Below are 26,349 nucleotides of genomic sequence, written 5' to 3' on the forward strand. Positions count from 1 at the left end.
ACAATATGGTGACCACCTATCAGGAGGGGTCTGTGACATCACCTGCCTGACCTGGCCACTCAGGTGCTCCCAGGGGACTCTGTATCGTTTACTTCATCTTCTGGGTACTTTCCTACATTATATAAAAGAACTGTTTTTCTAAATTGGTCTCTGATTTATTCTTTGAGTGTATCTCTCATGTATTGCCTCTGAGTATAACAAATGCTTTGCACTACCCTCTGATATGCCTAATTAGTGGCCCAAACTACACAAAATAGATTATTAACCCTATCTACTTTTGCCTCTGCAATACCAATTGTGGATCCATTGGACTCTCTGCGCAGTGTACTTAAGTTTAGTGCACTACATAGAGTGCCAGCTTCCTACACCTACTCTCTTCAAACTTCATGTGATCCCTTTTGGCTAATTTGACCTATTCTTTTGGCTTGCAGTAGTGTCCTATGCGGATGACACCAAGATTGTGGTGTCAGTGTCCAGTAATCCTGGTGTCAGTGTCCAGTAATCCTAACACTGCCCCGAATTCCATGACTGCATGCTGCAGATTGGGAGCTGGATGACCCGTAACTATCTCAAACTGAACTATGGTAAAACCGAGGTGTTACTGTTTAGCAGGAATACGTCTTTTTGGTCTCCCAGATGGTGGCCACACGATTGTGGAGCGTCCCACTCCCCGGTCTCCAAGGCTAAAAATCTAGGGGTTCTCTTTGATAGTAGTTTTTCTTTTGATGGGCGTATCAATACTATCACTTCTTCATCTTCCTTCATCCTTAAGGCACTAGGGAAAATTAATCAGTTCATCCCATGGGATCTACAGAAAAATATAGTTTCCACTCTCATTATTTCCAAAATAGATTATTGTAATGCTTTGTTTACTAACATCAAGAAAAGTTGCCTACGAAACAGCAAACTCGTTAGAATGCTGCGGCACAACTATTCCTGCAAATTCCCAAGTTCCAATTTGTTTCACAGAGCCTTTCCCAGCTACACTAGCTGCCCATTAGATTTCAAGGTCCTATGCATCACCCTGCATGAAGTGGGGCATAAGTATTTGAAACAACTCTTCGAATGGTACACCCCCAGTACATTACAAAGATAGTCGCCCACTCGTAATCTAGTAGTACCCAAACTTAAAAGATCTAACTGAGGGCTGTAGGAGCCTCATCACGTTCATTGCTAAGCTTTGGAACTCGATGCTCCCACATTTAAGAAAAAAACATAAATGATCTCTTTCCAGAAAGCTCTTAAAACATTTTTTTTTCCCAACAGTTAGAGCTGTTGTTCTTCTCTCATTGCTGAAGTTGTCTGTTTTAGACTGTAATCTGTTTTCAGGGCCAGAGCACCTATATACCCCAGGGTAGTAGAGCGCTCTATAAGTCTAATGTTCATTTCATTATCTCTGTTTGTTGGAAGTTATATATATTTTTTTTATCTGAAGATCTCTCTGTGGAAGTCTCTCAGATGGAAGCACATTAACAGAGACGGACTCAGAAGTGGATCTTTCCAGCCTCATACTTTTTCTTATTTCTTTATCTGCCTTCATATCCTGCGTCAAGACACACAGTTTGATGCCTTCCCTGGCTTTCAGTGTCTTTTTGACATTCTTACAAATGTAACAGTACTTCAGTGAAACAGAATGGCGGTAAGCAAACAGCACAGACTTGGTTAGCATCAAAGGCTGCTTTCTGTTTTCTAATTACAATTAAATTTCACCTTTACATCTCTGTCTGCCGCATAACCCAAAAATTGCTCCTGCAATTATCAAACCTTTTCTGATTCACCTATCTTATAGAGACATCAAGCCGCATATTCGTTACCTTAGAATATTCACCAGGAGTCAGACTGGATCCAGAAATTTTTTGTGAGCAGTACCCCTGCGTAACCTAGGTGGCATCATTCAGCCTCTCATGGCAGCGGCGTCTGTGATGTGAAACAGGTGGTGCCTATATAGGTGCCACCCCAGTGTGCTGACACCAGTTCTTTTCTTTCCATGCCAGCCAGCACAGATCTGGAGAACTGCCTCAGTCAGTCACGTTTTGACTGACCTTTCTTCGAAGATTTTTTTGAAACATTGTCTCCTGGTGTGGCATGTCTGCGAGGAAGACTGGTTTCAACCCTTACAAAAACAACAGATGGACGAAATTCAGAACAAATCAAACATTCACCTCCAGTCACAGATCTGGGTTTAATCCATCAGTTTTTTTGCGTGCCAGGTGATTCCAGTTTGGAGCCAGCCATTAGCAAATCAGTCTTGACCCTGTTCCCCATGGGAACAGTCCAGTCCGAACATCCTCAGGGTATCACCCTTCATCAGCCAGGCTAGCTTGAATCTGGTGGCATAGCAAGCATAGGACACGTCTGAATCTTGTGCTTCAACCCTATGGCGCATGTTACAGGCAAATATTGGTAACTGAAAAAAAAAAAATGAAAAAAGGGAGCACTCTGCTGATGACGGGCTAAACCTAGAAACACGTGTCCAGAGATACACAGCACTTGCTGCACCTACTTAGGTGAAAGACTTTTGATTACTTTTTCAACACAAAACGAAGTGACTGCATTTACCATGATGCATTGGGGCTACCTTTTGGCTGGAGTGTGAGGCAGTGTGCTCCCTTTTTTCTTTTTGTCCAATGACTGCTCCCTTGAGCTAACGAGCTGACGAGCTCTGGTGAGGCACCTGTGCGCCAGTGAGTGGTACATAAACCTGAGAAGACTTTTGGCGGCATTTCAAGCAACCCCACAGACTTGGCTGCTCTCTGCTGATGACGGGCTAAACCTAGAAACACGTGTCCAGAGATACACAGCACTTGCTGCACCTACTTAGGTGAAAGACTTTTGATTACTTTTTCAACACAAAACGAAGTGACTGCATTTACCATGATGCATTGGGGCTACCTTTTGGCTGGAGTGTGAGGCAGTGTGCTCCCTTTTTTCTTTTTGTCCAATGACTGCTCCCTTGAGCTAACGAGCTGACGAGCTCTGGTGAGGCACCTGTGCGCCAGTGAGTGGTACATAAACCTGAGAAGACTTTTGGCGGCATTTCAAGCAACCCCACAGACTTGGCTGCTCTCTGCTGATGACGGGCTAAACCTAGAAACACGTGTCCAGAGATAACCAGCACTTGCTGCACCTACTTAGGTGAAAGACTTTTGATTACTTTTTCAACACAAAACGAAGTGACTGCATTTACCATGATGCATTGGGGCTACCTTTTGGCTGGAGTGTGAGGCAGTGTGCTCCCTTTTTTCTTTTTGTCCAATGACTGCTCCCTTGAGCTAACGAGCTGACGAGCTCTGGTGAGGCACCTGTGCGCCAGTGAGTGGTACATAAACCTGAGAAGACTTTTGGCGGCATTTCAAGCAACCCCACAGACTTGGCTGCTCTCTGCTGATGACGGGCTAAACCTAGAAACACGTGTCCAGAGATACACAGCACTTGCTGCACCTACTTAGGTGAAAGACTTTTGATTACTTTTTCAACACAAAACGAAGTGACTGCATTTACCATGATGCATTGGGGCTACCTTTTGGCTGGAGTGTGAGGCAGTGTGCTCCCTTTTTTCTTTTTGTCCAATGACTGCTCCCTTGAGCTAACGAGCTGACGAGCTCTGGTGAGGCACCTGTGCGCCAGTGAGTGGTACATAAACCTGAGAAGACTTTTGGCGGCATTTCAAGCAACCCCACAGACTTGGCTGCTCTCTGCTGATGACGGGCTAAACCTAGAAACACGTGTCCAGAGATACACAGCACTTGCTGCACCTACTTAGGTGAAAGACTTTTGATTACTTTTTCAACACAAAACGAAGTGACTGCATTTACCATGATGCATTGGGGCTACCTTTTGGCTGGAGTGTGAGGCAGTGTGCTCCCTTTTTTCTTTTTGTCCAATGACTGCTCCCTTGAGCTAACGAGCTGACGAGCTCTGGTGAGGCACCTGTGCGCCAGTGAGTGGTACATAAACCTGAGAAGACTTTTGGCGGCATTTCAAGCAACCCCACAGACTTGGCTGCTCTCTGCTGATGACGGGCTAAACCTAGAAACACGTGTCCAGAGATACACAGCACTTGCTGCACCTACTTAGGTGAAAGACTTTTGATTACTTTTTCAACACAAAACGAAGTGACTGCATTTACCATGATGCATTGGGGCTACCTTTTGGCTGGAGTGTGAGGCAGTGTGCTCCCTTTTTTCTTTTTGTCCAATGACTGCTCCCTTGAGCTAACGAGCTGACGAGCTCTGGTGAGGCACCTGTGCGCCAGGGAGTGGTACATAAACCTGAGAAGACTTTTGGCGGCATTTCAAGCAACCCCACAGACTTGGCTGCTCTCTGCTGATGACGGGCTAAACCTAGAAACACGTGTCCAGAGATACACAGCACTTGCTGCACCTACTTAGGTGAAAGACTTTTGATTACTTTTTCAACACAAAACGAAGTGACTGCATTTACCATGATGCATTGGGGCTACCTTTTGGCTGGAGTGTGAGGCAGTGTGCTCCCTTTTTTCTTTTTGTCCAAATATTGGTAACTGATCCACAACTCATTTGCCTTTGGTGTCTCAAGCACAACCACAATGCCAAAACTTCTACCGATTGTCGTGCCATGCACCCAAAGGCCTTCAGGAAGTAGTCCCTCAAGCTCTTTGCTGCAGGATGCCTTAATGGTCTCGATCCTGATATACAGGAAGGTCCCAGGGCCATTCCAAGCGCTCGTTGTCACAATCAAAGTCATCCAGGCTTTTGGGTAAGCCCCACAAACATAAGCAGAACAAGAAGTTGACGAGGTCTTCGACTTCACCCCATCTGTTGAAGTCATCAGAGGAGGCAAGGGAACGTCGGCATTCAAGGCCTGGCTCTGCAGTTGAGCCTGCACCTGGGCCTTCTCCATGCCTCCCCAGTTTCTGAGGAGGAGAGCGACTGCCTCCCACCTACGTGAGTTTTAGGAGGCCTTACACGTTCTACCTGAGCAGCCCACTCCCGCACCCTGTGCCCTTTGGGTTCAGGAAGGGCCCCTTCTGTTTTTTTCACTGGCGGGCTCGTCCCAGGCACTAGTCCCTTGGATCCATGGACGGATCCGGACCGATGGCAGTTGAATAACCTCCAACTTCCTCTGTGCCGTTGCTGACATTTGCTATGCCGCTGTCCCCATACTCATCGCTGACTCTGACACGAGTCGGATTGGCATTGCCTGACTCCGGCGCCAACTGGAGGCATTTCATTCAGGACGGAGCCTATGCTCTATTTTAATAGGCTAAGGCTCTGCAATGATTGGGATGGGTCACAGGACCCTGATCAATACCAGCCCCCAGATGTCACCAAGGACACCAGGTGCAAGGATCTGGTGAATGCCAGTGGTCTGGACACCTCCCTAGATACTTGCTTGGTCTCTCCTACTGTGGCTAGGGAGAAGGGAGCCTCATTTGCTTTGGTGGTTGGGAGGGTGGCCAAGGTCCTGGACCTTCAGCTGTCCTCGTGAGGTCAAGACTAACATCTAGACAGAGGTGCTTCAACCAGATGTGACCCCATCTGAACCACTTCTGTTTAACAAAGCCCTCATGGTCATCCTGGCCCTGGTCCATGCCCTCCACAGGGGCTCCTGTGAATAGGTCAAATGCCTGCCACCATCATCATCCCACTCCAGGGGCCTAAACTTCTTCATCCATCACCCTACCCCCAGAAACCTTGGTAGTCCAAGGCTCCACTTAGTGTAAATCCTGGTGCATTCCCTACCACTCCACTGGACAGGGAATCCAAGTGGATGAATACTTTGGGAAAGAGGATGTTTTCTTCTGCCAGCCTGGCACTGCGGTTGAACACGGCATGCTGTTTGGGCTGATACTCCCATTCACTCTGGCACTTGGTTGCAAAGTTGTGGCCTATTTTCTCAGATCAGGCCTAAGTCATACTCTCCCAAGCTATTGCTGTTGGAGGTAGAACAGCTAAGTTCGGCATATGCTGGAGGCTGGATATGACTGACTTACTATGGCGAGCAGTTTCATCGTCAGTGGTCCTTAGGCACCATGCCTGGTTAAGAACGACTGGCTTTTTGGGGAATGTCCAGACCTCACTCATGAACATGCCCTTCAGTGGTTCTCGTTTCTTCAGACAAGGCGTAGTCAGCGCTGGAACGCTTTAAGGTAAAAGAGGTACAGCCAGCTCACCAACCCTAGTCCATCTTTCATTCCTTACGTGGCCCAAAAGGGTCTTCCAGCTGCGTCTCCACCTACCCACCCAGCCACCACAACCTGCAGGCTTCCCTACCCTTGCATGTCCAGGCGAGGATGCAGCATCCACAGACCTCTTGGGTCAGGGAGCCAGAGGTCGAGCCAGTTCACCACCCCTCGGCAGCCTCCAAGCCTCATTAGTTTGCCTTCTGATCATCATGGGCATCCAGTGAGAGGAAGAATACCTCATCACCTGCACCACTGGAGGTCAATGACATCCGACTATTGGGTTCACCAAACTTTCCAAAGAGGCTACTCCCTCCCCTTTGTGACTACCCCTTCACTCATGCCACCCACTTGCAACAGGCTGATGGAGGACCACCTCTGCACCAGGAGCTAGATGATCTCCTGGCCAAGGGAGCCATAAAAAAGGGTGTTGGAATCAGAAGTAACTTTTGCTTGTTATTCCTGCTACTTTCTGGTACCCTAGAAGGAGAGGCCTTCATTCTATCCTAGACCTGTGCCTTCTCAATTTCTTCCTGAAAAAGGAGAAATAAAAGAATGCTCACACTCACCTCAGATTCTGTCTGCCCTGGACCCGGGAGATAGGATGGTAGCACTGGACTTGCAAGACTCAGACTTCAACATTTCCACTCTGCGGTTCACAGTAGGCCAAGAGCAATTTCAGTTCACCATGCTCCCCTTAGGTCTTACCAGCACCCCTTGGGTGTTCACCAAGGTGATGGCGTTGGTTGCAGCTCATCTGCATTATTCAGGGGTGCTAGTCTTTCCCTATCTCAATGACTGGCTGCTGAAGTTGGCCTCGCCCTAGGCAGGTGTCTCCCACCTTCAGACTACAGCAGACCTTCTGCACTCTCTGACGTTCACTATCAATGATTCAATGACCTGTTAGATCCCTGTCCCCCTGCCATTCTTCAACTGGTCCCGGAGTTGATGGCATCTGCGCTGGTCCCCATTTTTCAGGAGGTCCTCACGACTAGCATATATCCAACTGCATGGAAAGAGACTATCATAATTCCCCCTAAAAAAGAAGGAAACTGGTAAACATGATGATTTAACTAATCTACGCCCAATAGCTCTGCTTCCTTGCCTGGCCAAAATTTTGGAAAAATACATTAATAAAGAATTGGTCAATTTTCTGCTAGAGACAGGGGGCTTAGACATCTCTCAACATTGATTCCGGAAGTCCCACAGTACTGAATCGGCTCTTATTTCTTCATCAGATACTATTCGTAGACTAGTAGATGAGGGTCAGGGTGTCTTTCTGGTTTTGTTGGACTTGTCTGCAGCATTTGATACCATTGCTCCCCATATTCTGCTAGAACGTTTACATCATATAGGTATGAGAGATCAAGCCCTTAAGCTCATTGAATCTTTTCTTTCCAATAGGTGGGCTACAGTAAGCTGCAGGGACTTTAGATCCCCTGCTTATCTTCTGCAATGTGGGGTTCCTCAGGGCTCGTCGCTCAGCCCTACGCTGTTCAATGTCTATGTGGCCCCTTTGGCAGAATTAATACGCTCATTTGGCTTTATCCAAACTTCCTATGCAGATGATACCCAATTTATCATTCCGATTAACAAAGACATGGAGGAAGTTGCGGCCCGTTTTAACGCCTGTATGTTAGCTGTGAACAGTTGGATGAAGGCTAACTGGCAAAAATTGAATTGTGAAAAACAGAGATGCTCTGCTTTGGGATCAGCAGGGAACAGTGGTCCTCCAATTGGTGGCCTAAAGAGTGTGGTACCCCTCCTACGCCAGGGTCCACCTCAAGGAATTTAGGACTACTGTTTGATGACCATCTATCCTTTAAACCCCAGGTTAATCAGATAATTAAAACCTGTATGTGGATTCTGAAGAAATTGAAGAAAATGTTTCCCTATATCTTAAAACTATGGAGAATTACTGCTACTCTGGCCCTGGTTATTTCCAGATTGGACTATGGGAATGCGCTTTTGCTCAATCTGGACAAAGGATCACTGAATAAGTTGCAGCTGATGCAGAACACTGCTGCTAGATTATTACTGAACCTGCCACGATCAGCCCCTGCTAAGAAGAGCCTTGAAAGTTTACACTGGCTTCCGGTAGCCCAAAGGATCTTCTTTAAAGCCCTCTGTATTACCCACAAAGCCGCACACGGGTTTGGACCTAAGTATTTGACAGCTAAATTACAGTGGTACAGACCGAAAAGGCTGCTGCGTTCTGCCAGCACAAATCAAATTCAAGTCCCCCGCACCAAGAAGGTGAAGTGGGGTGACAAAGCATTTACTGTTGCAGCTGCTAAGATTTGGAACTCACTCCCGTTGGAACTGAGGAGAGAACATAATTATCTTATCTTCAGGAAACGGGTTAAGACCTGGCTCTTCCCGCGATAAGTCTGTACCCTGAGTCTCTCCCATAACCGGCACAACTTCACTCCAGTTAGCGTTTCGATGCCCTTGGGCCGGAACGCGCTTCACAAATACACTATACATACATACATACTTTCAGACTACAGCAGACCTTCTGCACTCTCTGACGTTCACTATCAATGATTCAAAGTCACACTTGACCACGACCCAGAGGCTCCCTTTCATTGGAGCTGTTCTGGACACAGTGTTGTTTCATGCTTATCCTCCCGAGCAGGGAGTCCAGGATATGATACCGATGTTTCAGCCGCCATCCTGGATTTTGGTGAGGCTGATGCGCCCATGGCCTCATTCTTTCTGCTTGCGACGCATGCCTTCTAGCATATGCAGGTTCTGCAGTGGGACCTGAAGTTTGTATGTGCAGCATCATGGGAATCTCCTCGACATTGTCCTGATCTCGGAGGACACTGCAAAAGATCTGCAGTGGTGGTTAACAAACTGCGAATGGGTCAGCAGCAGACCTGTCTCCCTTTCCCATCAGATTTGAACAGTAGTGGCAGATTCATCACTCCTTGGCTGGGACAGCCACCTGGGAGAGGTGAGGAACAGAGACCTTTGATCTCTGGCAAACTCTGGGCTCTATATCAACCTGTTGGAGCTCTTAGCGATCCGACTGACACTGAAAGCCTTCCTGCCCTAGAGAACACAGTAACACTGAACTCTGCCACGCGGGACCGTCCCAACTCGCCGTCACCCCGACCAACTAAAGATGGGTCTGCTCCCTAGAGACATACCATAACCTCCACCGCACCCCCTGTACCATTGAACCACAGGAGCAGTGTTCTTCCACTCTTGCGGCATCCCTTCCATTGTTGGTAGACCTCTCACACCACACCAGTCTGCCGTTAGTGTGTCTCATCACCCCTCTCAACTGACTCACCTTACTAGTCGACCCACTTGGCTCTTCCCCGACTAACTTGTGACTGAACCACCTGCTCGACTTCACTCTTTTGCTCTCCCCAACTGCCTTCTCCCCCCAACTGATATTAGTTTTGGTTCTGATGTTACAACGTTATTGACAGATTACAACCATCTCTATACACCAGGGTCATGCTTTAAGGGCCTGACACCAGATGTAAGCTTCTATCAAAACAACTACCTGTAGCAGGGAAGCCCTACTTGTAGTGCCCTCATCAATGCAGACAATCTAATCTGACCTGCATGCTTTACTGGGCCTGCTTACCTGCCCATAGACCCCCTTCATTAACTTGCTATTGATGCTTTTCCACTGTATTTTCTTGAAAAATAGGAATAAAGGTTGAACAAAGATCTGCCAATCTATAATGTTTATAAGTGCCATGTGTGTGCAGAGCCAAAAGGAGGATGCTCCTAATTTTCAGCTGCAAAACTCTTGAATTAACATCCCTTTGTGCTAAGAAAAGATCACTCAGAATGCATTTTCAGAAAAAAGGTTGAAACACTTTCCTTTTCCATTATTTCCTAAGTGGTGGCTGGTGGCTCTTTACCTTCACTGTAACACTAGTACACCTCTTGTTAGTCAGCCGGTGCACTATGTACGGTGATAATTCACTCTTCCTTTCACATGAAGATGGCATTTGGGCAGAAAACATATGTCAGAGAGAGCAAACAAGGAGAGATGGCAACACTGAGTAAAACCAGTTTTAAAATTCTTCTGACTAGAAAAGGAAAGTGTTACTTACCCAGTAAGCATCTGTTTGTAGCATGTAGTGCTGTAGATTCACATGCTCTGCATACTCCTGCCATGTAGTGTTGGGTTTGGAGTATTGCACAGTGTTTTTCTTTGAAGAAGCATTTTTATGAGTCACGGGATTGAGTGACTCCTTCTCAGTGACACTGCACATGGGCATCAACTCCTTTGTTAGATTGTTTTCTTGCAGGTGGGTGAGAAAAGGAGTGAAAAGAAGTATAGAGAAATATGTCCATTTCAAATGTAACTAGATATGTACAAGTATATACAAATGTAAAGTAACTGAAATGGCCACAGGCGTCCAGGGAGGATGGAGGGTGCATGTGAATCTGCAATACTACATGCCATGAACAGATGCTTACTGGGTACTCAACATTTTCCGTTTGATGGCATGTGCGGCTGTAGATACACATGCTCTGCATAGACTGTAAAACAATCCCTCCATAAAAAGGAGTGGTTAGCCTGAGGGAGTTGCAGTTCACTGGAAAAGTGCTTGTAGCACAGCTTGACCTACATTGGCTTGCTGGTGTGCTAGTACATCCACACAGTGATGCTTAGTAAATGTATGTAGTGTAGACCATATAGCTGCCTTACAAATCTCAGCTATAGGTATGTTTCAGAGTAAAGCTAGGGTGGCTCTATTTTTCCTAGTAGAATGTGCTCTAGCAGTAACAGGAAACTGTCTCTTTGCTTTAGCATAGCAAGTTTGTATACAGTTTACTATCCATCTTGCTATGCTGTATCTGGATATTAGACTGCCTTTGTCAGGTAATGACAAAGCTACAAAGAGCTGTTTGGTATTCCTAAAGTCTAATGTTCTGTCAATGTAAAACTTAAGTGCTTGTTTAACACCTAAAGTGTGTAAAGCTCTTTCCACAGCTGAGTAAGTCTGTGAAAAGTAGACTTGTAGTTCAATGGATTGGTTGATATGGAATTGGGAAACCACTTTAGGAAGGAACTTTGGGTTTGTGCGAAGGACCTAGGTTAGGGCCTGGAGCTCACCAACATGTCTGAGTGATAGCAACAAAAAATGCCACTTTCCAAGAAAGATACTGAAGAGGATATTAATGAAGTAGCGCAAAAGGCGGGCCCGTGAGCCTGGTAAGCACAATAATGAGGTTCCAGGATGGTGCAGGAGGCACTCTGGGTGGAATAACCCTTTAAAGGCCTCCCATGAAAGCTTTGATGACTGGGATTCCGAACAAGGAAGTATGAGGTCTGTTTTTCAGATATGCAGCTATATATGCAAGATGTAAAAAAATGTAAGTGTAAGCTAATGAAAATGTCACTTACCCAGTGTACATCTGTTCGTGGCATTAGTCGCTGCAGATTCACATGTTGAGCACAGTCCGCTGCCTGGTGTTGGGCTCGGAGTATTACAAGTTGTTTTTCTTCGAAGAAGTCTTTTTTGGTCACGGGACCGAAGGACTCCTCCCTCTTCGGCTCCATTGCGCATGGGCGTCGACTCCATCTTAGATTGTTTTCCCCGCAGAGGGTGAGGCTGGAGTTGTTTGCTATAAATAGTGCCCATGCAATGGAGTGAATACGTATGTACATAAAAAGTTTATAATAATTATTTACAAATGTACAAATGTTTAAGATTTAAGATTTACTTCTAAACGGCTACAGGCTTCCCGGGGAGGCGGGAGGGCACATGTGAATCTGCAGTGACTAATGCCACGAACAGATGTACACTGGGTAAGTGACATTTTCAGTTCGATGGCATATGTTGCTGCAGATACACATGTTGAGCATAGACTATAAAGCAGTTACCTCCCCTAAAAGCGGTGGTTTAGCCTGTAGGAGTTGAAGTAGTTTGGAATAATGTTCTTAGTACAGCTTGGCCCACTGTAGCTTGTTGTGCATTTAGTACATCTACACAGTAGTGTTTAGTAAATGTATGAGGCGTAGACCAGGTTGCAGCCTTACATATTTCGCTCATAGGAATGTTTCCTAGAAAGGCCATTGTAGCACCTTTCTTTCTGGTTGAGTGTGCCTTTGGTGTAATAGGCAATTCTCTCTTGGCTTTAAGATAGCATGTTTGAATACATCTGACTATCCATCTAGCAATGCCTTGTTTAGAGATTGGATTTCCTATGTGTGGTTTTTGAAAAGCTATGAACAGTTGTTTTGTTTTCCTGATTAACTTTGTTCTGTCAATGTAGTACATTAGTGCTCTTTTGATGTCTAATGTATGTAGTGCCCTTTCAGCCACGGAATCTGGCTGTGGGAAGAACACTGGTAATTCTACTGTTTGATTTAAATGGAATGGTGAGATTACTTTTGGTAGAAATTTTGGATTTGTTCTTAGAACTATTTTATTTTTGTGTATTTGAATAAATGGTTCTTGTATGGTAAATGCCTGTATTTCACTTACTCTTCTGAGGGATGTGATTGCAATGAGAAATGCGACTTTCCACGTTAAATATTGCATTTCACAGGAATGCATGGGTTCAAAAGGTGGACCCATGAGTCTTGTTAAGACGATGTTAAGGTTCCATGAAGGAACTGGTGGTGTTCTTGGTGGTATAATTCTTTTTAGCCCTTCCATGAATGCTTTAATAACTGGTATTCTAAATAGAGACGATGAATGAGTAGTTTGTAGGTAAGCAGATATTGCTGCAAGGTGTATTTTTATAGATGAAAAAGCGAGGGTTGCTTTTTGCAAATGTAGTAAGTATCCCACTATGTCCTTTGTAGAGGCATGCAATGGTTGGATTTGATTGGTATGGCAGTAGCAAACAAATCTTTTCCACTTAGATGCATAGCAGTGTCTAGTGGAAGCTTTTCTAGCTTGTTTTATGACCTCCATACATTCTTGTGTGAGGTCTAAGTGTCCAAATTCTAGGATTTCAGGAGCCAAATTGCTAGATTCAATGATGCTGGGTTTGGATGCCTGATCTGTTGTTTGTTTTGTGTTAACAGATCTGGTCTGTTGGGTAGTTTGACATGCGGTACTAGTGAAAGGTCTAGTAGAGTTGTATACCAAGGTTGTCTTGCCCATGTGGGTGCTATCAGTATGAGTTTGAGTTGGTTTTGACTCAATTTGTTTACTAGATATGGAAGGAGAGGGAGAGGGGGAAAAGCGTATGCAAATATCCCTGACCAACTCATCCATAGAGCATTGCCTTGTGATTCGCGGTGTGGGTACCTGGATGCGAAGTTTTGGCATTTTGGTTTTCTTTTGTTGCGAACAAATCTATCTGGGGTGTTCCCCAAATTTGAAAGTAATTGTTCAGAACTTGGGGGTGAATTTCCCATTCGTGGACTTGTTGGTGATCTCGCGAAAGGTTGTCTGCTAGTTGGTTTTGGATCCCTGGAATAAATTGTGCTACTAGGCGAATGTGGTTGTGAATCGCCCACTGCCATATTTTTTGTGTTAGGAGACACAATTGTGTTGAGTGTGTTCCTCCTTGTTTGTTTAAATAATACATTGTTGTCATGTTGTCTGTTTTGACAAGAATGTATTTGTGTGTTATTATGGGTTGAAAGGCTTTTAACGCTAGAAATACTGCTAACAGTTCTAGGTAATTTATATGAAATTTTGTTTGGTGTACGTCCCATTGTCCTTGAATGCTGTGGTGATTGAGGTGTGCTCCCCACCCTGTCATGGAAGCATCTGTTGTTATAACGTATTGAGGCACTGGGTCCTGAAATGTCCGCCCTTTGTTTAAATTGTTGCTGTTCCACCATAGAAGCGAGAGGTATGTTTGGCGGTCTACCAACACCAGATCTAGAAGTTGACCCTGTGCTTGTGACCATTGTGATGCTAGGCACTGTTGTAAGGGTCGCATGTGTAGTCTTGCGTTTGGGACAATGGCTATGCATGATGACATCATGCCTAGAAGTTTTAGCACAAATTTTGCTTGTATCTTTTGGTTTGGAAACATAGCACTTATTACCTTGTGGAATGCTTGAACTCTTTGTGGACTTGGAGTGGCAATTCCTTTTGATGTGTTGATGGTTGCCCCTAGATATTGTTGTGTCTGACACGGTTCGAGGTGTGACTTTGTATAGTTGATGGAGAAACCCAGTTTGTGAAGGGTTTGTATGACATATGTGGTGTTGTTTGTGCACTTTCTTACTGTGTTGGTCTTGATTAGCCAATCGTCTAGGTAAGAAAACACATGTATTCGTTGTCTCCTGATATGTGCCGCTACTACTGCTAGACATTTTGTGAATACTCTTGGTGCAGTTGTTATTCCGAATGGCAACACCTTGAATTGGTAATGTATTCCTTTGAATACGAACCTTAGGTACTTTCTGTGAGAAGGATGTATCGGTATATGAAAGTACACATCTTTTAGGTCTAATGTGGTCATGTAATCTTGCTGTTTGAGCAGTGGAATGATGTCTTGTAGTGTGACCATGTGAAAGTGGTCCGATATGATGTAGGTATTTAGTGTCCTGAGATCTAATATTGGTCTTAATGTTTTGTCTTTTTTTGGAATTAGAAAGTACAGGGAGTAAACTCCTGTGTTTTTTTGTTGTACTGGTACTAATTCTATTGCATCCTTTTGCAGTAGTGCTTGAACTTCTAGTCCTAAAAGTTCTAAATGTTGTAGTGACATTTTGCGTGTTTTTGGAGGGATGTTTGGTGGGAATTTGTGGAATTCTATGCAATAGCCATGTTGGATTATTGCTAGTACCCAATTGTCTGTTGTAATCTGCTGCCAAGATTGGTAGAATTGGCTTAGTCTTCCCCCCACTGGTGTTGAGTGAAGGGGTTGTGTGACTTGAAAGTCACTGTTTAGGTGGAGGTGTTTTTGGAGTTTGGAATTTTCCCCTACTCCTTGGGAATTGACCCCCTCTATATCCCCTGAAACCTCCCCTTTGGAATGAACCCTGATAGGGTGTGGTTCTTGTTTGTTGGCTGGTGGTGTCTGTGGGTTGGCCACGAAACCCCCCTCTAAATGGAGTTTTTCTAAAAGAGCCTCTGCTCTGCGGGGAGTAGAGTGCGCCCATGGCTTTGGCCGTGTCTGTGTCCTTTTTAAGTTTTTCAATGGCTGTGTTCACTTCAAGGCCAAAAAGTTGTTTTTCGTTGAAGGGCATATTAAGGACAGCCTGCTGGATTTCAGGTTTGAACCCTGAAGTGCGGAGCCATGCGTGTCTCCTTATGGTGACAGCAGTGTTGACTGTTCTTGCTGCAGTATCGGCTGCGTCCATTGAAGAGCGGATTTGATTGTTCGAGATCGTTTGTCCCTCTTCAACTATTTGCTGCGCCCTTTTTTGGTATTCCTGGGGAAGATGGTCTATGAGAAGTTGCATCTCATCCCAGTGTGCGCGGTCATATCGGGCTAGCAGCGCTTGAGAATTTGCGATGCGCCATTGGTTGGCTGCCTGTGATGCGACTCTTTTTCCTGCCGCATCAAATTTTCGGCTTTCTTTGTCCGGAGGTGGGGCGTCGCCAGATGTATGGGAATTTGCTCTTTTGCGAGCTGCCCCTACTACTACGGAGTCAGGTGGTAACTGCGAAGTAATAAACACTGGGTCTGTGGGTGGTGGTTTATATTTCTTATCCACCCTTGGGGTGATGGCTCTTGATTTTACGGGCTCTTCAAAAATTTGTTTGGCGTGCCGTAACATCCCTGGTAGCATTGGGAGACATTGATATTGGCTATGTGTAGCCGAGAGGGTGTTAAATAAAAAATCATCCTCTATAGGATCGGAATGCAGTTGGACATTGTGGAATTCTGCTGCCCTAGCCACCAGTTGCGAGTATGAGGTACTGTCTTCTGGCGGTGACGGCTTTGTGGGGTATGAATCGGGATCATTGTCCGGCACTGGGGTGTCGTATAAGTCCCAAGCGTCTTGATCCTGATTATCTTGACTTATAGTAGTTTGCGCTGGTGAGTGCATTTGTGGCGGAGTTTGTGCCGGCGATGCCTGTTGTGGTGGAGAGGGCGGAGGCGTGACTTTTTTAACCACTTTGGCTTGTGGTTGTGCGTCATCCTTGAGAAATCCGATCCTTCTTTTTCTCATTATTGGGGGAAGGGTTGATATCTTCCCTGTGTCTTGTTGGATGTACAGTCTCTTTTGTGTGTAGTCTGATTCTACACTTTGGAGCTCTTGTCCAAATCTGTGCATCTGGCCACTTATTCCTTGTTCCTCTGTGTAGGAAGGAGGTGTGGAACTTTTCAGCGCCGAGAGAGAATCTTTTTTCGGCTTCGGTACCGACTGAATTTTTGTGGCTTTCGGCAGTGTGTCTCGGTGCCGATGTTTTTCGGTGCCGGCATCTTGTTTTTGCTTCTCGGAGCCGCTATCTCGGCTCCGAGGTTGCTCCATGGCGGTCCCTCGACTGGAGTCGGGTGTCTTCGCTATGGGCGTGCCCTTTTTCGGCGCCTTCGACGGGTCGCCGGTTTTATGGGTCGAGCCATGGCCTGTTGGCAGTGGCGTCCCCTGGGCTTTTGTTTTTTCGATGGTCTTTATTTTCGACGTCTTACTCACTGTTTGTTGTTGTTGGACGTCGGAGTCTCCGGATTCTGAGTCCAGAACCGAGAATGTTTCCTCTTCGTCGTCGAAACGTTGTTTTGTCGGCGTGGATGCCATTTGTAGACGCCTGGCTCTTCGGTCCCGGAGTGTTTTTCTGGACCGGAAGGCTCGACAGGCCTCACAGGTATCCTCCTTGTGCTCGGGGGACAAGCACAAGTTACAGACCAAGTGCTGATCTGTATAAGGATACTTACTGTGACATTTTGGGCAGAAACGGAACGGGGTCCGTTCCATCGGCTTCGGCGTCACACGCGGTCGGGCCGACCAGGCCCAGATGGGGGATCGAAGCTACCCCAAAGTCTTCCGATGATCGGTGTCGATGTACCTAACTATCCCGATACCGAACGGAACAATACCAACGCTTTCTTCCGAGATTCTGACTAACTTTCCGAACCGAAACACGGAGCGAAAAGGAACACGTCCGAACCCGACAGCGGAAAAAAACAATCTAAGATGGAGTCGACGCCCATGCGCAATGGAGCCGAAGAGGGAGGAGTCCTTCGGTCCCGTGACCAAAAAAGACTTCTTCGAAGAAAAACAACTTGTAATACTCCGAGCCCAACACCAGGCAGCGGACTGTGCTCAACATGTGTATCTGCAGCAACATATGCCATCGAACATTTGCTTTCTGTAAATGGAGTAAATAAATTATGTCTTGGGCAGTAGCTTTAATGGGAATATGTTCGGGTTGGCAGTAGAATACAGAACGTTTCCATTTTGCAGCATAACATACGCTAGTTGTGGGTCTACAAGCTTCCCTGAAAATGTCCATGCATTCTGCAGGCAATCCTAAGTAATCAAACTCTGACTTCAGGAGCCATATCTCAGGGTTGAGTGACTTGGGGTCTGGATGTCTGATCTGTCCTTGATTTTGAGTGAGAAGGTCTGGCCTGTTGGGGAGTTTCTTGTGGGGAACTACTGAGAGGTCCAGAAGTGTGGTGAACCATGGCTAATGCACCCAAGTGGGAGCTACAAAGATCATGGTGAGAGATGTTTGCCTGATCCTCCAAACTAGAAATGGAATGAGAGGGAGAGGTGGAAAAGCATAAGCAAATCTACCTGACCAGTTCATTCACAGAACATTGCCCTTGGATAGAGGGTGTGGGTACCTGGAGGCGAAGCATGGGCATTTTGCATTTTCTGCTATGGTGAAAAGGCCTTTCTTCAGAGTTCTCCCCTTCAGGAAGTATTTTTGAAGGACTTGCAGGTGGACTTGTTGCCGCATCCTACTGAGCAGGTCTGCAAATTCATTGTCTGTTCCTGGGAGATACTCTGCCACCAGGTGAATGTGTTGGTGGAAAGCCCACTTCCATGTTGTCTGAGAGAGTTGTGATAATTGGGACGACTGTACAACCTTGTGAAATAGGTGATGAAGAAATGCTTTCAGGGCCAGAAAGACTGCCTGAGGCTCGAGGTAATTGAGATGGAGTGATTGATGACTGAAATCTCAGAGGACCTGTATTATGAGGTCTTAAAGGTGGGCGCCCCAACCAGTCAGTGATGCGTCTGTGGCAGACACAGGGTTCAGAAAAGGCTGCCCCTTCAACAGGCTGGTGGTGTTCCACTGTTGCAGAGAGCAGTGAGTAAGCAGTCTAACAACACTAGATCCTCCAGGTGACCCAATGACCGAGCCCACTGATGAGACGGACACTGTTGTAGGGGATGCATGTAGGGTCTGGAATGGGGCACAATGGAAAAACAGGACGCCATCATCCCTAACAAGAGCATAATAGTCCTGACTGTATATGTGCGATTCTCCTGAAACGGGGGGAGCAGAGACTGAAACTCTGAATGCGGGCCAGGTTGGGATATGTTAACCCTAACACTGCATTGAGAAACTCCTAGATAGGGCTTTATCTGAAGAGGTTGTAGATGTGATTGACAAAGTATATTGTGAATCCCAATGTGTGAAGCAGGTCCACCGTCATCTGAGTGTGATATTGGCACTGTGGTAGTGTGCTGGCTTTGATGAGCGAGTCACCTAGGTAAGGAAAAACTGCTAAGCATTTTGTGAAGACTCTGGGAACAGTTGTGATTCTGACAGGCAGGACTCTGAACTGGTAATGTTTGCCTGGAATCACGAATCTTGGGTATTTTCGGTATACGGGGTGAATGGGGATATCGAAGTAGGCATTTTTTTTTTTTTTAGATCTAGGGCCGTCAAAAAGTCTCCTTATTCTAGAAGCAGAACAACGACTTGAAGAGTAACCATATGAAAGTTCTCCGAGAGAATGTAGTGGTTTAATGGTCTGAGGTCCAGAAAAGGTCTGGGGGAGCGATCTTTGGGAATGAGAAAGTATAGGGAGTGTAGTCCTGATCCCTGTTGTTGTAAGGGGACAAGCTCGATAGGTCCTTTGAAAAGAAGGGACTGAACCTCTTTTTTGAGAAGTTTGAGGTGCTCGTGGGATAGTCTGATGGCAAGGGGGAATGTTTTGAGGATTGGTAATGAGCTCCTAACAATAATTATTTTGGATAATGGAAAGGATCCATTGGTCTGTGGTGATGTTGACACATTCTGTATGAAAATGTTGAAGTCGTCCCCTGACAGGTGTTGCGTGGGTGGGGGAAGATGGAGGTAGTCACTGCTTTGCAGTGGAGGTAGAGCCTCAGGTGGCAGAGCTCTGACTTCTGCCTCAGTTATTAATGACTCTATTGGTTCACCTGAAGAAACCCCTACAATGTGAGGCTGAAAGCTGTCTGGGCTAGGAAGTAGACACCTCAGAGTTTCTAGATTTGTAAACACTTCTGAATGTGGGGTGATAAATAGTGCCTCTTTGTGAGGGGGGCTAAGAGCATCCATATCATTTTTCAGCTTCTCAAGGGTGGAGTCCACCTGAGGGCCTGAAGGTGCTCCTTTTCGAAGAGTATATTAAGCACCACTTGTTGGACCTCTGGTTTGAACCCAGAACATTGAAGCCACGAGTGCCTTCTTACTAAAAGACTAGTGTTAATACCGCATCTAGGGCACAGCGGATGGAGTTGTTTGTGATTGTCTGCTCCTATCTGCTGCCCTCTGTTGCAATGCTCATCTGGAGGAAATTGGAAGCGCTCCTCCATTTTATCCCATTGAGCCCGGTCGTATCTGGCCAGCAGGGCCTGTGAATTAGCAATACACCAATGACTGGTTGCCTGTGCAGCCACTCTTTTGCCGGCAGCATCCAGCTTTTTACTCTCCTTGTCTGGAGGAGGGGAGTACCCTCTGGCCTGAATAATGGCCCATTTCCGTGTAGTGGTGGCCACTATATAGTCTGAAGGGACCTGGGATCTGATCTATAGTGGGTCTGAGGAAGCAGGCTTATATTTCTTGTCTACTCTAGGGGTGATAACCCTAGAGCGGACAGGTTCTTTAAAAAATTTGTCTGCGTGACTAAACAGGTCAAGGAGCATGAGGAGAAACTGGATATACCTGTGTGTGGATGTAAGGGTATAAGTGGAAAGTCCTACTCGATGGGGTCCCCTAGCAGCTCAACATTACGGAAGGTGGCTGCCGGAGCTGCTTCCTGCTGGTAGGATGTGCTATCCTCTGGCAGGGAGGGACTTGCAGGGTACAAATCTGGGTCAGTGTTTAACATGGGATCAGGGTCATATTTGTGTCCCATGGATCTGGGTCCTGCTGTGCACCACCAAAGTCCTCCCCAGTATACACAGGGGAACCCTGAGGTGTCAAATCTCCTGCAATAGGTGAGGAGGGTGAACAAGGAGGGGAGGGAGATGGGGGAGAAGCAGGGAGTGGAGGAGGTGGATCAGGAGGAAAAGGAGGGGGAGGAGAAGGCTTTAGAGATGTGCGGGTAGACTTCAGACCGAGAGGGCATTGATGTCCCGGACTGAGGTGGCAGAGGTCCACACCAAAGACGATGTCTTGGTTATTTTTGGTGATGAGCCAGAGGGCAGGGCAGCTGAAAGTTTGTCAGATCGGGCCATGGCCTGGTGGCTGCGGCAGTCCTACGACCTCTACATCGAGCTTTTGATTAGTCTTAGGGTGAGGAGGAGGGGCCACTGTACTCACAGGCTGTGCAGATGTCACCTTGTGGCTTTCAGTATCCGACTGCACATTGGAGTCCTGGATCGAAATGGCTTCCTCTTGTTTTGGCGACTCCTGGCCGTGTGCTTCCCCAAAGATGTCTGGGGTGTCATTTGGAGTCTTGTCCACCATCTCCAACCGACAAGCTCTTTGGTTCCGAAGGGTTTTCTTCAACCAGAAGGATTTACAGGCATTGCTGGTAGCTTCCTGGTGATGGGGAGAGGCACAAATTAAACACAAAGGAGTCAATGCCTATGCACAGTATCACCGAGAAGGAGTCACTAGATCTTGTGACTCAGAAAAATGCTTCTTTGAAAAAAAGCAACACTCTGGACCCATCACCAAAGGGCAGGAGTGCAGAGCATGTACATCTACAGCCACACTTGCCATCGAACAAGTTTTTTTTCCAGTGGCGCAAAACCTTGCTTGTGTTCTGATATACTGCTGAAGCCAGCCGGAAAAAGGAAACCGCTCTGGCAGCCAACTGCTGAATCAAGGCATTCTGGGAAGAGACGGGCTCTATTTTTGTCTTTACTTAATGTAAGCATACCAGGGCTGCATTTTACCTTCACACACAAAATGTTGAAAGGAGTCCTACATGAAAGATGTAACTCTAGAAGGTTAACCATCACATTCCAAGAATCAGTCTTCAGGGAGAAATGACTTCCATTGCACATGTGTACTAAATTCTTGGTTTAAGGACATTCTAAAATGTTGAACCATGGAAGAATGAATATATAGAAAGGTGTTTCAGGCTCCACGTAGGTAGCAGGGAATTCTTCAAGTGTTTTTGATCATCAATAAAAGTCCTTTGATGCAGAATCATCATTGCTGGTATTACGCATCAAAGAAAAGTTGATGTCCCGCTATGCAGACTGTTTTATAGATTTACAGTCAATTCATAACAATATATCACAAAAGTAAACAGCGGTTCACACAATTATCAACATTTCTCAGTCGACACCTAAATCTACAACCATGAACATGCAAAGTCAATAAATGTTATAATAAAATGCAAACTCACAGACTTCCATAGTCTGCCCTTCACACTTAGCTGATCCTGCTTCGTTTGTGGCAATACAGTAATAAACCCCGGTGTCTCCCTTTGCAACAGCTCCAAAAACCTGTACAAGAAGAGGGTGATCAGAGGGCACCATAACAAATGAAAAGCCAGCAGATGAAAATATAGCAATTTAGCAATTATAACTGAAGATGGATATTTACCAGAGTGCCTGTCTTGGGATCTACTGTGAACGATGAGTTCACATATTTAGGATTGGTGCGGGAGTCCTCCGGAAGTGGCTCACCATTCCAATACCAACGGTACGTGGGATCTGGGAAGCCTTCATTCTCTCGACAGTGAAGAATGGCTGACTTGCCTACGGGAACTGCTTTGGGTACAGTGCACTGGGGAATTACTGGTTTCACTGGAGACAGGAAGGGAAAGTAGCAAGTTATCCAATGCTTCTACAGCAACAAAGCAAACTCATATAGTAAAGCATTTGAAGCATAGTGGCCGGGCCACAAATAATGCACTTCGCAACCACAAAGCATATGGAAAGTGCTATATACATATTAATACAATGCACTCACACATTTTCTTCATTAGCAAGGATTACTTTTTTCCATGTGCAATAGTAAAGACTGAAACTCAAAAATGTGGTGGGTAGAATGCTTGCAAAAATATCATTTCATGGCAACTGCTCAAGCACGTGTTACACTTGGATGTTTTTTTGTCCAGTGTAATACTCCAGACAGGGACCAGCCGTACTGAAATCTGCCTTGGTCCAGCTCTAACTTGTGCAGTCAAGCCCAACTGTCAGGCTAGGAAGTTTTATTTGTGTTAGCATTTTCTATTTATGAAGCAAAGCAAACTACTCTCTTCTACGGTTTCACCATCAAGAGTGCAAAGTTGTCACCGAGCTTCGCCTACAACCTAGAACTATCCCAAATAGCCTTATCAACGTCTTGCCTTTTTTCATTGGTACTCCTTTTCCAGTTTTCTCAGCCTGTCCAACCTAGCATGCTAGCTTGAGCTTCAACAATTACTCTGTTTTTTGTCCTCTAGTCAATCTCTGTTTAAGCTAGAAGATTTTGCTCCACCTTATATATTTTGTCTCGGTCCTCATCCCTCACTCTGGTGAGGCATATTAAATGCCCCTTGTCAGTTCTGATTTTCAAGAACTTAGGGCCTGATTTATAACTTGGGGGTGGGTTATTCTGGCACAACAGAGACGGATGTCCTGTACACCGAAATATAAATCCCCTTATATCCAACTGGATTTAGATTTTGTTGGACGGGACATCAATCACCGTTGTGACAGAGTAACCCATCTCTCAAGTTCTAAATCAGGTTCAAAGATTGCTATCCGATCTGAACTTCAGTATTTTCCACCAAAATCGCACCTTTATTTGAACTACCCTTCTACTTACTTAGCATTTCATCTTAAATCAGAGGTTCTTAACCTTTGAGTTCTGTGGACCCCCCCTTTAATCATTACATAAATCTGGACCCATTACACTGAATCATTATTGGAATCTGGGGACCCCCTCTTCACTGCATCATTATTGGAATCCAGGGACCTCAGCATAAAAAGATCAGAGAATGTGAACCAAAGACACCATCGCTCTGTGGGGGACTCTCTGTCCCAGGAGCCTGCTTGTGAGAGGGGGTGGTGCCAGGACCAGTAGCACTTAATAGCGCATCGGCCGCCCTGCTACGCGGGATGTGCGCGGGCAGGCCCATCCGCGCCCGTCAGAGACCAAAGGAGGCCGGGCTGGGTCACCCCTCTTGATTCAAGGTAAGAACAGCATTTCAAGATCTTTTTTTGATTTTTACCACTAAGCTGGGGCATGGGCAAGCTCAAGGCCAAAGGGAGCCCTGCAGCAGGTGCAGCTTTAACCAAAGTTCCCAAATTTCACACAACTTCTCGTAATCACCAAAACTGTCATTAAACAGATTGATACACTGATTGAAGAAGTTGAAACTATGTTGAAGAGGAAAGACCAGCACCCTCATGAAGGGCAAAAAAGTGGTCCACTCTCTTCTTTTTTTTTTTTAAACCCAAGTCAAAGAATAAAGGAGAACCTGGTTTCAAAGCAACAACTGCGATTGTGGTGTCAATCCCGGGGGATTGTGACAATATCAATACTGAAACTGGGAATAATAAATCCTTGTGCAAAAACGTGGGGGGTGCATTATCACGCTCAAATCGTTTTTTACCCTTGGGGCCCCTGATCAACTACCGGACTCCGGCAAGCCGGATCTAGGCGTGGAAACACCAAGCCATCAGCCCATTCGAGTGTCCCTTCGGGAAGAAATGGGCAACGTTATTTCAAGCTTAAGAGAAGAAATCAATGAGCTTAAACAAATGATCAACGAGATGCTTAATCTCCTACGACAGCCTGATAGGGTCAAGACAAATTAAGGCATTCTAAAAGACTGTGCGGACCCTATGTTGCCCACTTATGAAAAGCGGAGGGCCACAACGAGTAAATGCCCTTTAAAGCTGGATGCTGGAATGAGATCACCCTTGGCTATTGCATCTAACCATGGACCCAATGTCCAGAACGATTTATGCCAGCGCTCTGTCCTCCTATCGAGCAGGTCTCGCTAATTGTTTCCTGTACCACTTCCCCTTACAAATCATGACAAGGGCCATCAAATTTATATGCGCAAAGTACCGCCAGTATCCTCTACCATAGATGAAAGTAGCTTGTCATTAAAGAATAAAGTTATACATTGGATTAGGCATGTTAGGCAGTGTGGATCTATTATATACTCTGATATCATCTCTGTCAAGGGTTATACAGAGAAGCCAGGGTCCTGGGACACCATAGAAATAACACTCGCCTGCCATAAATTGGTGGAAGGGTTGTTACCCTTGAAGTTACAGAACCCCCCCCTTAGGAATGGCTCGAATATTGTTTTAGGCCTTTCCGCCCGGAGTGATGAGCAGGTGACTTGGGGAGGGGGGTGCCTTCCCACCACGAGCAATATGCTGGATACTATGGGTCACTCACCTGCAGTGGTATCTGCGAAGGAGCAATCCATTACTTCCGGTGAATGCCCCAACCTGCCTGACATATGAAGAACCCCAAGAGAATCGCAAGGGTCAAGGAGTAATGGGGTCACCACATATTGAGAGGAGAGGTTTCAATGGTAGAAGACTCACAATCCCACTTCCACACATGATGGTGCACACGAAGGCGTGTGGATCAGAGGACACAAACCTGTCTGGGATTAACAGGCCCCATCGCAACCTGATGCTCTCTCGGATATTGATTGACTGTGCCCATTCCCTGCCCTCTTGACCATCTTGACCATCCATCCATTTCTTGAGATAGGACCCCAACCACCACTGGAACTGGTAACATCTAGAAGCACAGACCAAGCAAGGACTGTAAATATGGCAGACACTGATAATCAGTTAAATACAATCCCCACCTATAAGCTTCTACTGGGTAACGCTGTGGGACCAGACCCTTTCGACCCTGTATTAATTTCATGGGATGTAGCTGGCATTCGTAATAAGATCACCAATGCTATGTGGGGGCAGTTTATTGACTCCATCAATGTCGGTTTTGTTTTTTCAGGAAACTTGGTCTACTTCGAATATCCATAGGCAGGGGTTTATCTCATACTGTAAGAAGGCCAGACCATCTGAGGCTGGGCGGGCAGTTGGGGGTCTTATTACATGGATAAATATTTTTCATGTGGGCGAAACGAAGGAAATATATGTTGACTCATGTGACATATTGGTAATCTCAATTAAGTCAAACCAGAGCCCTAGGCTTTTGTGTGTTAATGTGTACAATAGACCAGGTCCTCCGAGCCAAATCTCTACCCCCATTAGTATGCTGAGTGCATTGGTCACGGAATTCCTTCCTTTTCACTATGTCCTTGTAGCTGGGGATTTGAATGTTCCTCTGCAGCCCAACTCCCTCTTTTCTGAATTAATTCAGTTAGAGGACCTCTTATGGGGAATCCCTTCTTTTTCATCAATAAGAAAACAGCCTAAAATCAGTACTAGGGGTTTACAGGTTATTGACTTTATGATAACACATGGTCTTTGCCGTAGAAATGGGCGCTTTCCTTCTGACACGCCAGCCAATCTGACTTTCTTTTTTTAGAGGGAGTTGCAATAGCCCCATTGACTTCGTGCTTATTGACGGTAGGATCTGGCTTGAATTTAGGCTCCTAGGGTTGGAAAACAATGCAGTAGTGACCACTCACCCATTTTAGTACAGTGCGAGAGGTGGTTTTCAACTACAGTTAACATTCAACGTGGATGTGAGGGTATGCTCCCCATTATGGTGGCGAATAACAAACGCTCCATAAAATGGGTGACCTTCGCAAATTCCAGTGAGTCAATGGCCAAAATGCATGATTTAATTTTGAAGTACTCAACTGTGGTTCCACTGTCTAATTGCTCACCTACTCATTTTATGGATACACACAGTGTTTTTTTCTTCTGTGAGGGATTTATTCTCTGGAGTTTTTAAGGGGAACAAACAGCTTAGGGGGAGTAACTGGAGGTGGTTCAACAAAGAGCGCAGGCAGGCCGGCCGGCCAAGAGTAGA

The 26,349-nt window shown here is 45.8% G+C and overlaps 1 protein-coding gene across 1 annotated transcript in view; it reads right to left on the reverse strand.

Annotated features, from left to right (window-relative positions):
• Window positions 1-26,349, reverse strand: part of JAM3 (junctional adhesion molecule 3) — a 335,977-nt gene that overhangs the window by 88,564 nt on the left and 221,064 nt on the right. Inside the window, exons 5-6 of the mRNA XM_069224453.1 lie at window positions 21,991-22,193; window positions 21,791-21,890 (exon numbers count right to left, since the gene is read on the reverse strand). Of these exons, the coding sequence (XP_069080554.1) occupies window positions 21,791-21,890; window positions 21,991-22,193 (303 nt within the window). The remainder of the gene's footprint in view (window positions 1-21,790; window positions 21,891-21,990; window positions 22,194-26,349) is intronic.

This window comes from Pleurodeles waltl, chromosome 3_1, assembly GCF_031143425.1.
Source record: "Pleurodeles waltl isolate 20211129_DDA chromosome 3_1, aPleWal1.hap1.20221129, whole genome shotgun sequence".
Taxonomy (NCBI): Eukaryota; Metazoa; Chordata; class Amphibia; order Caudata; family Salamandridae; genus Pleurodeles; species Pleurodeles waltl.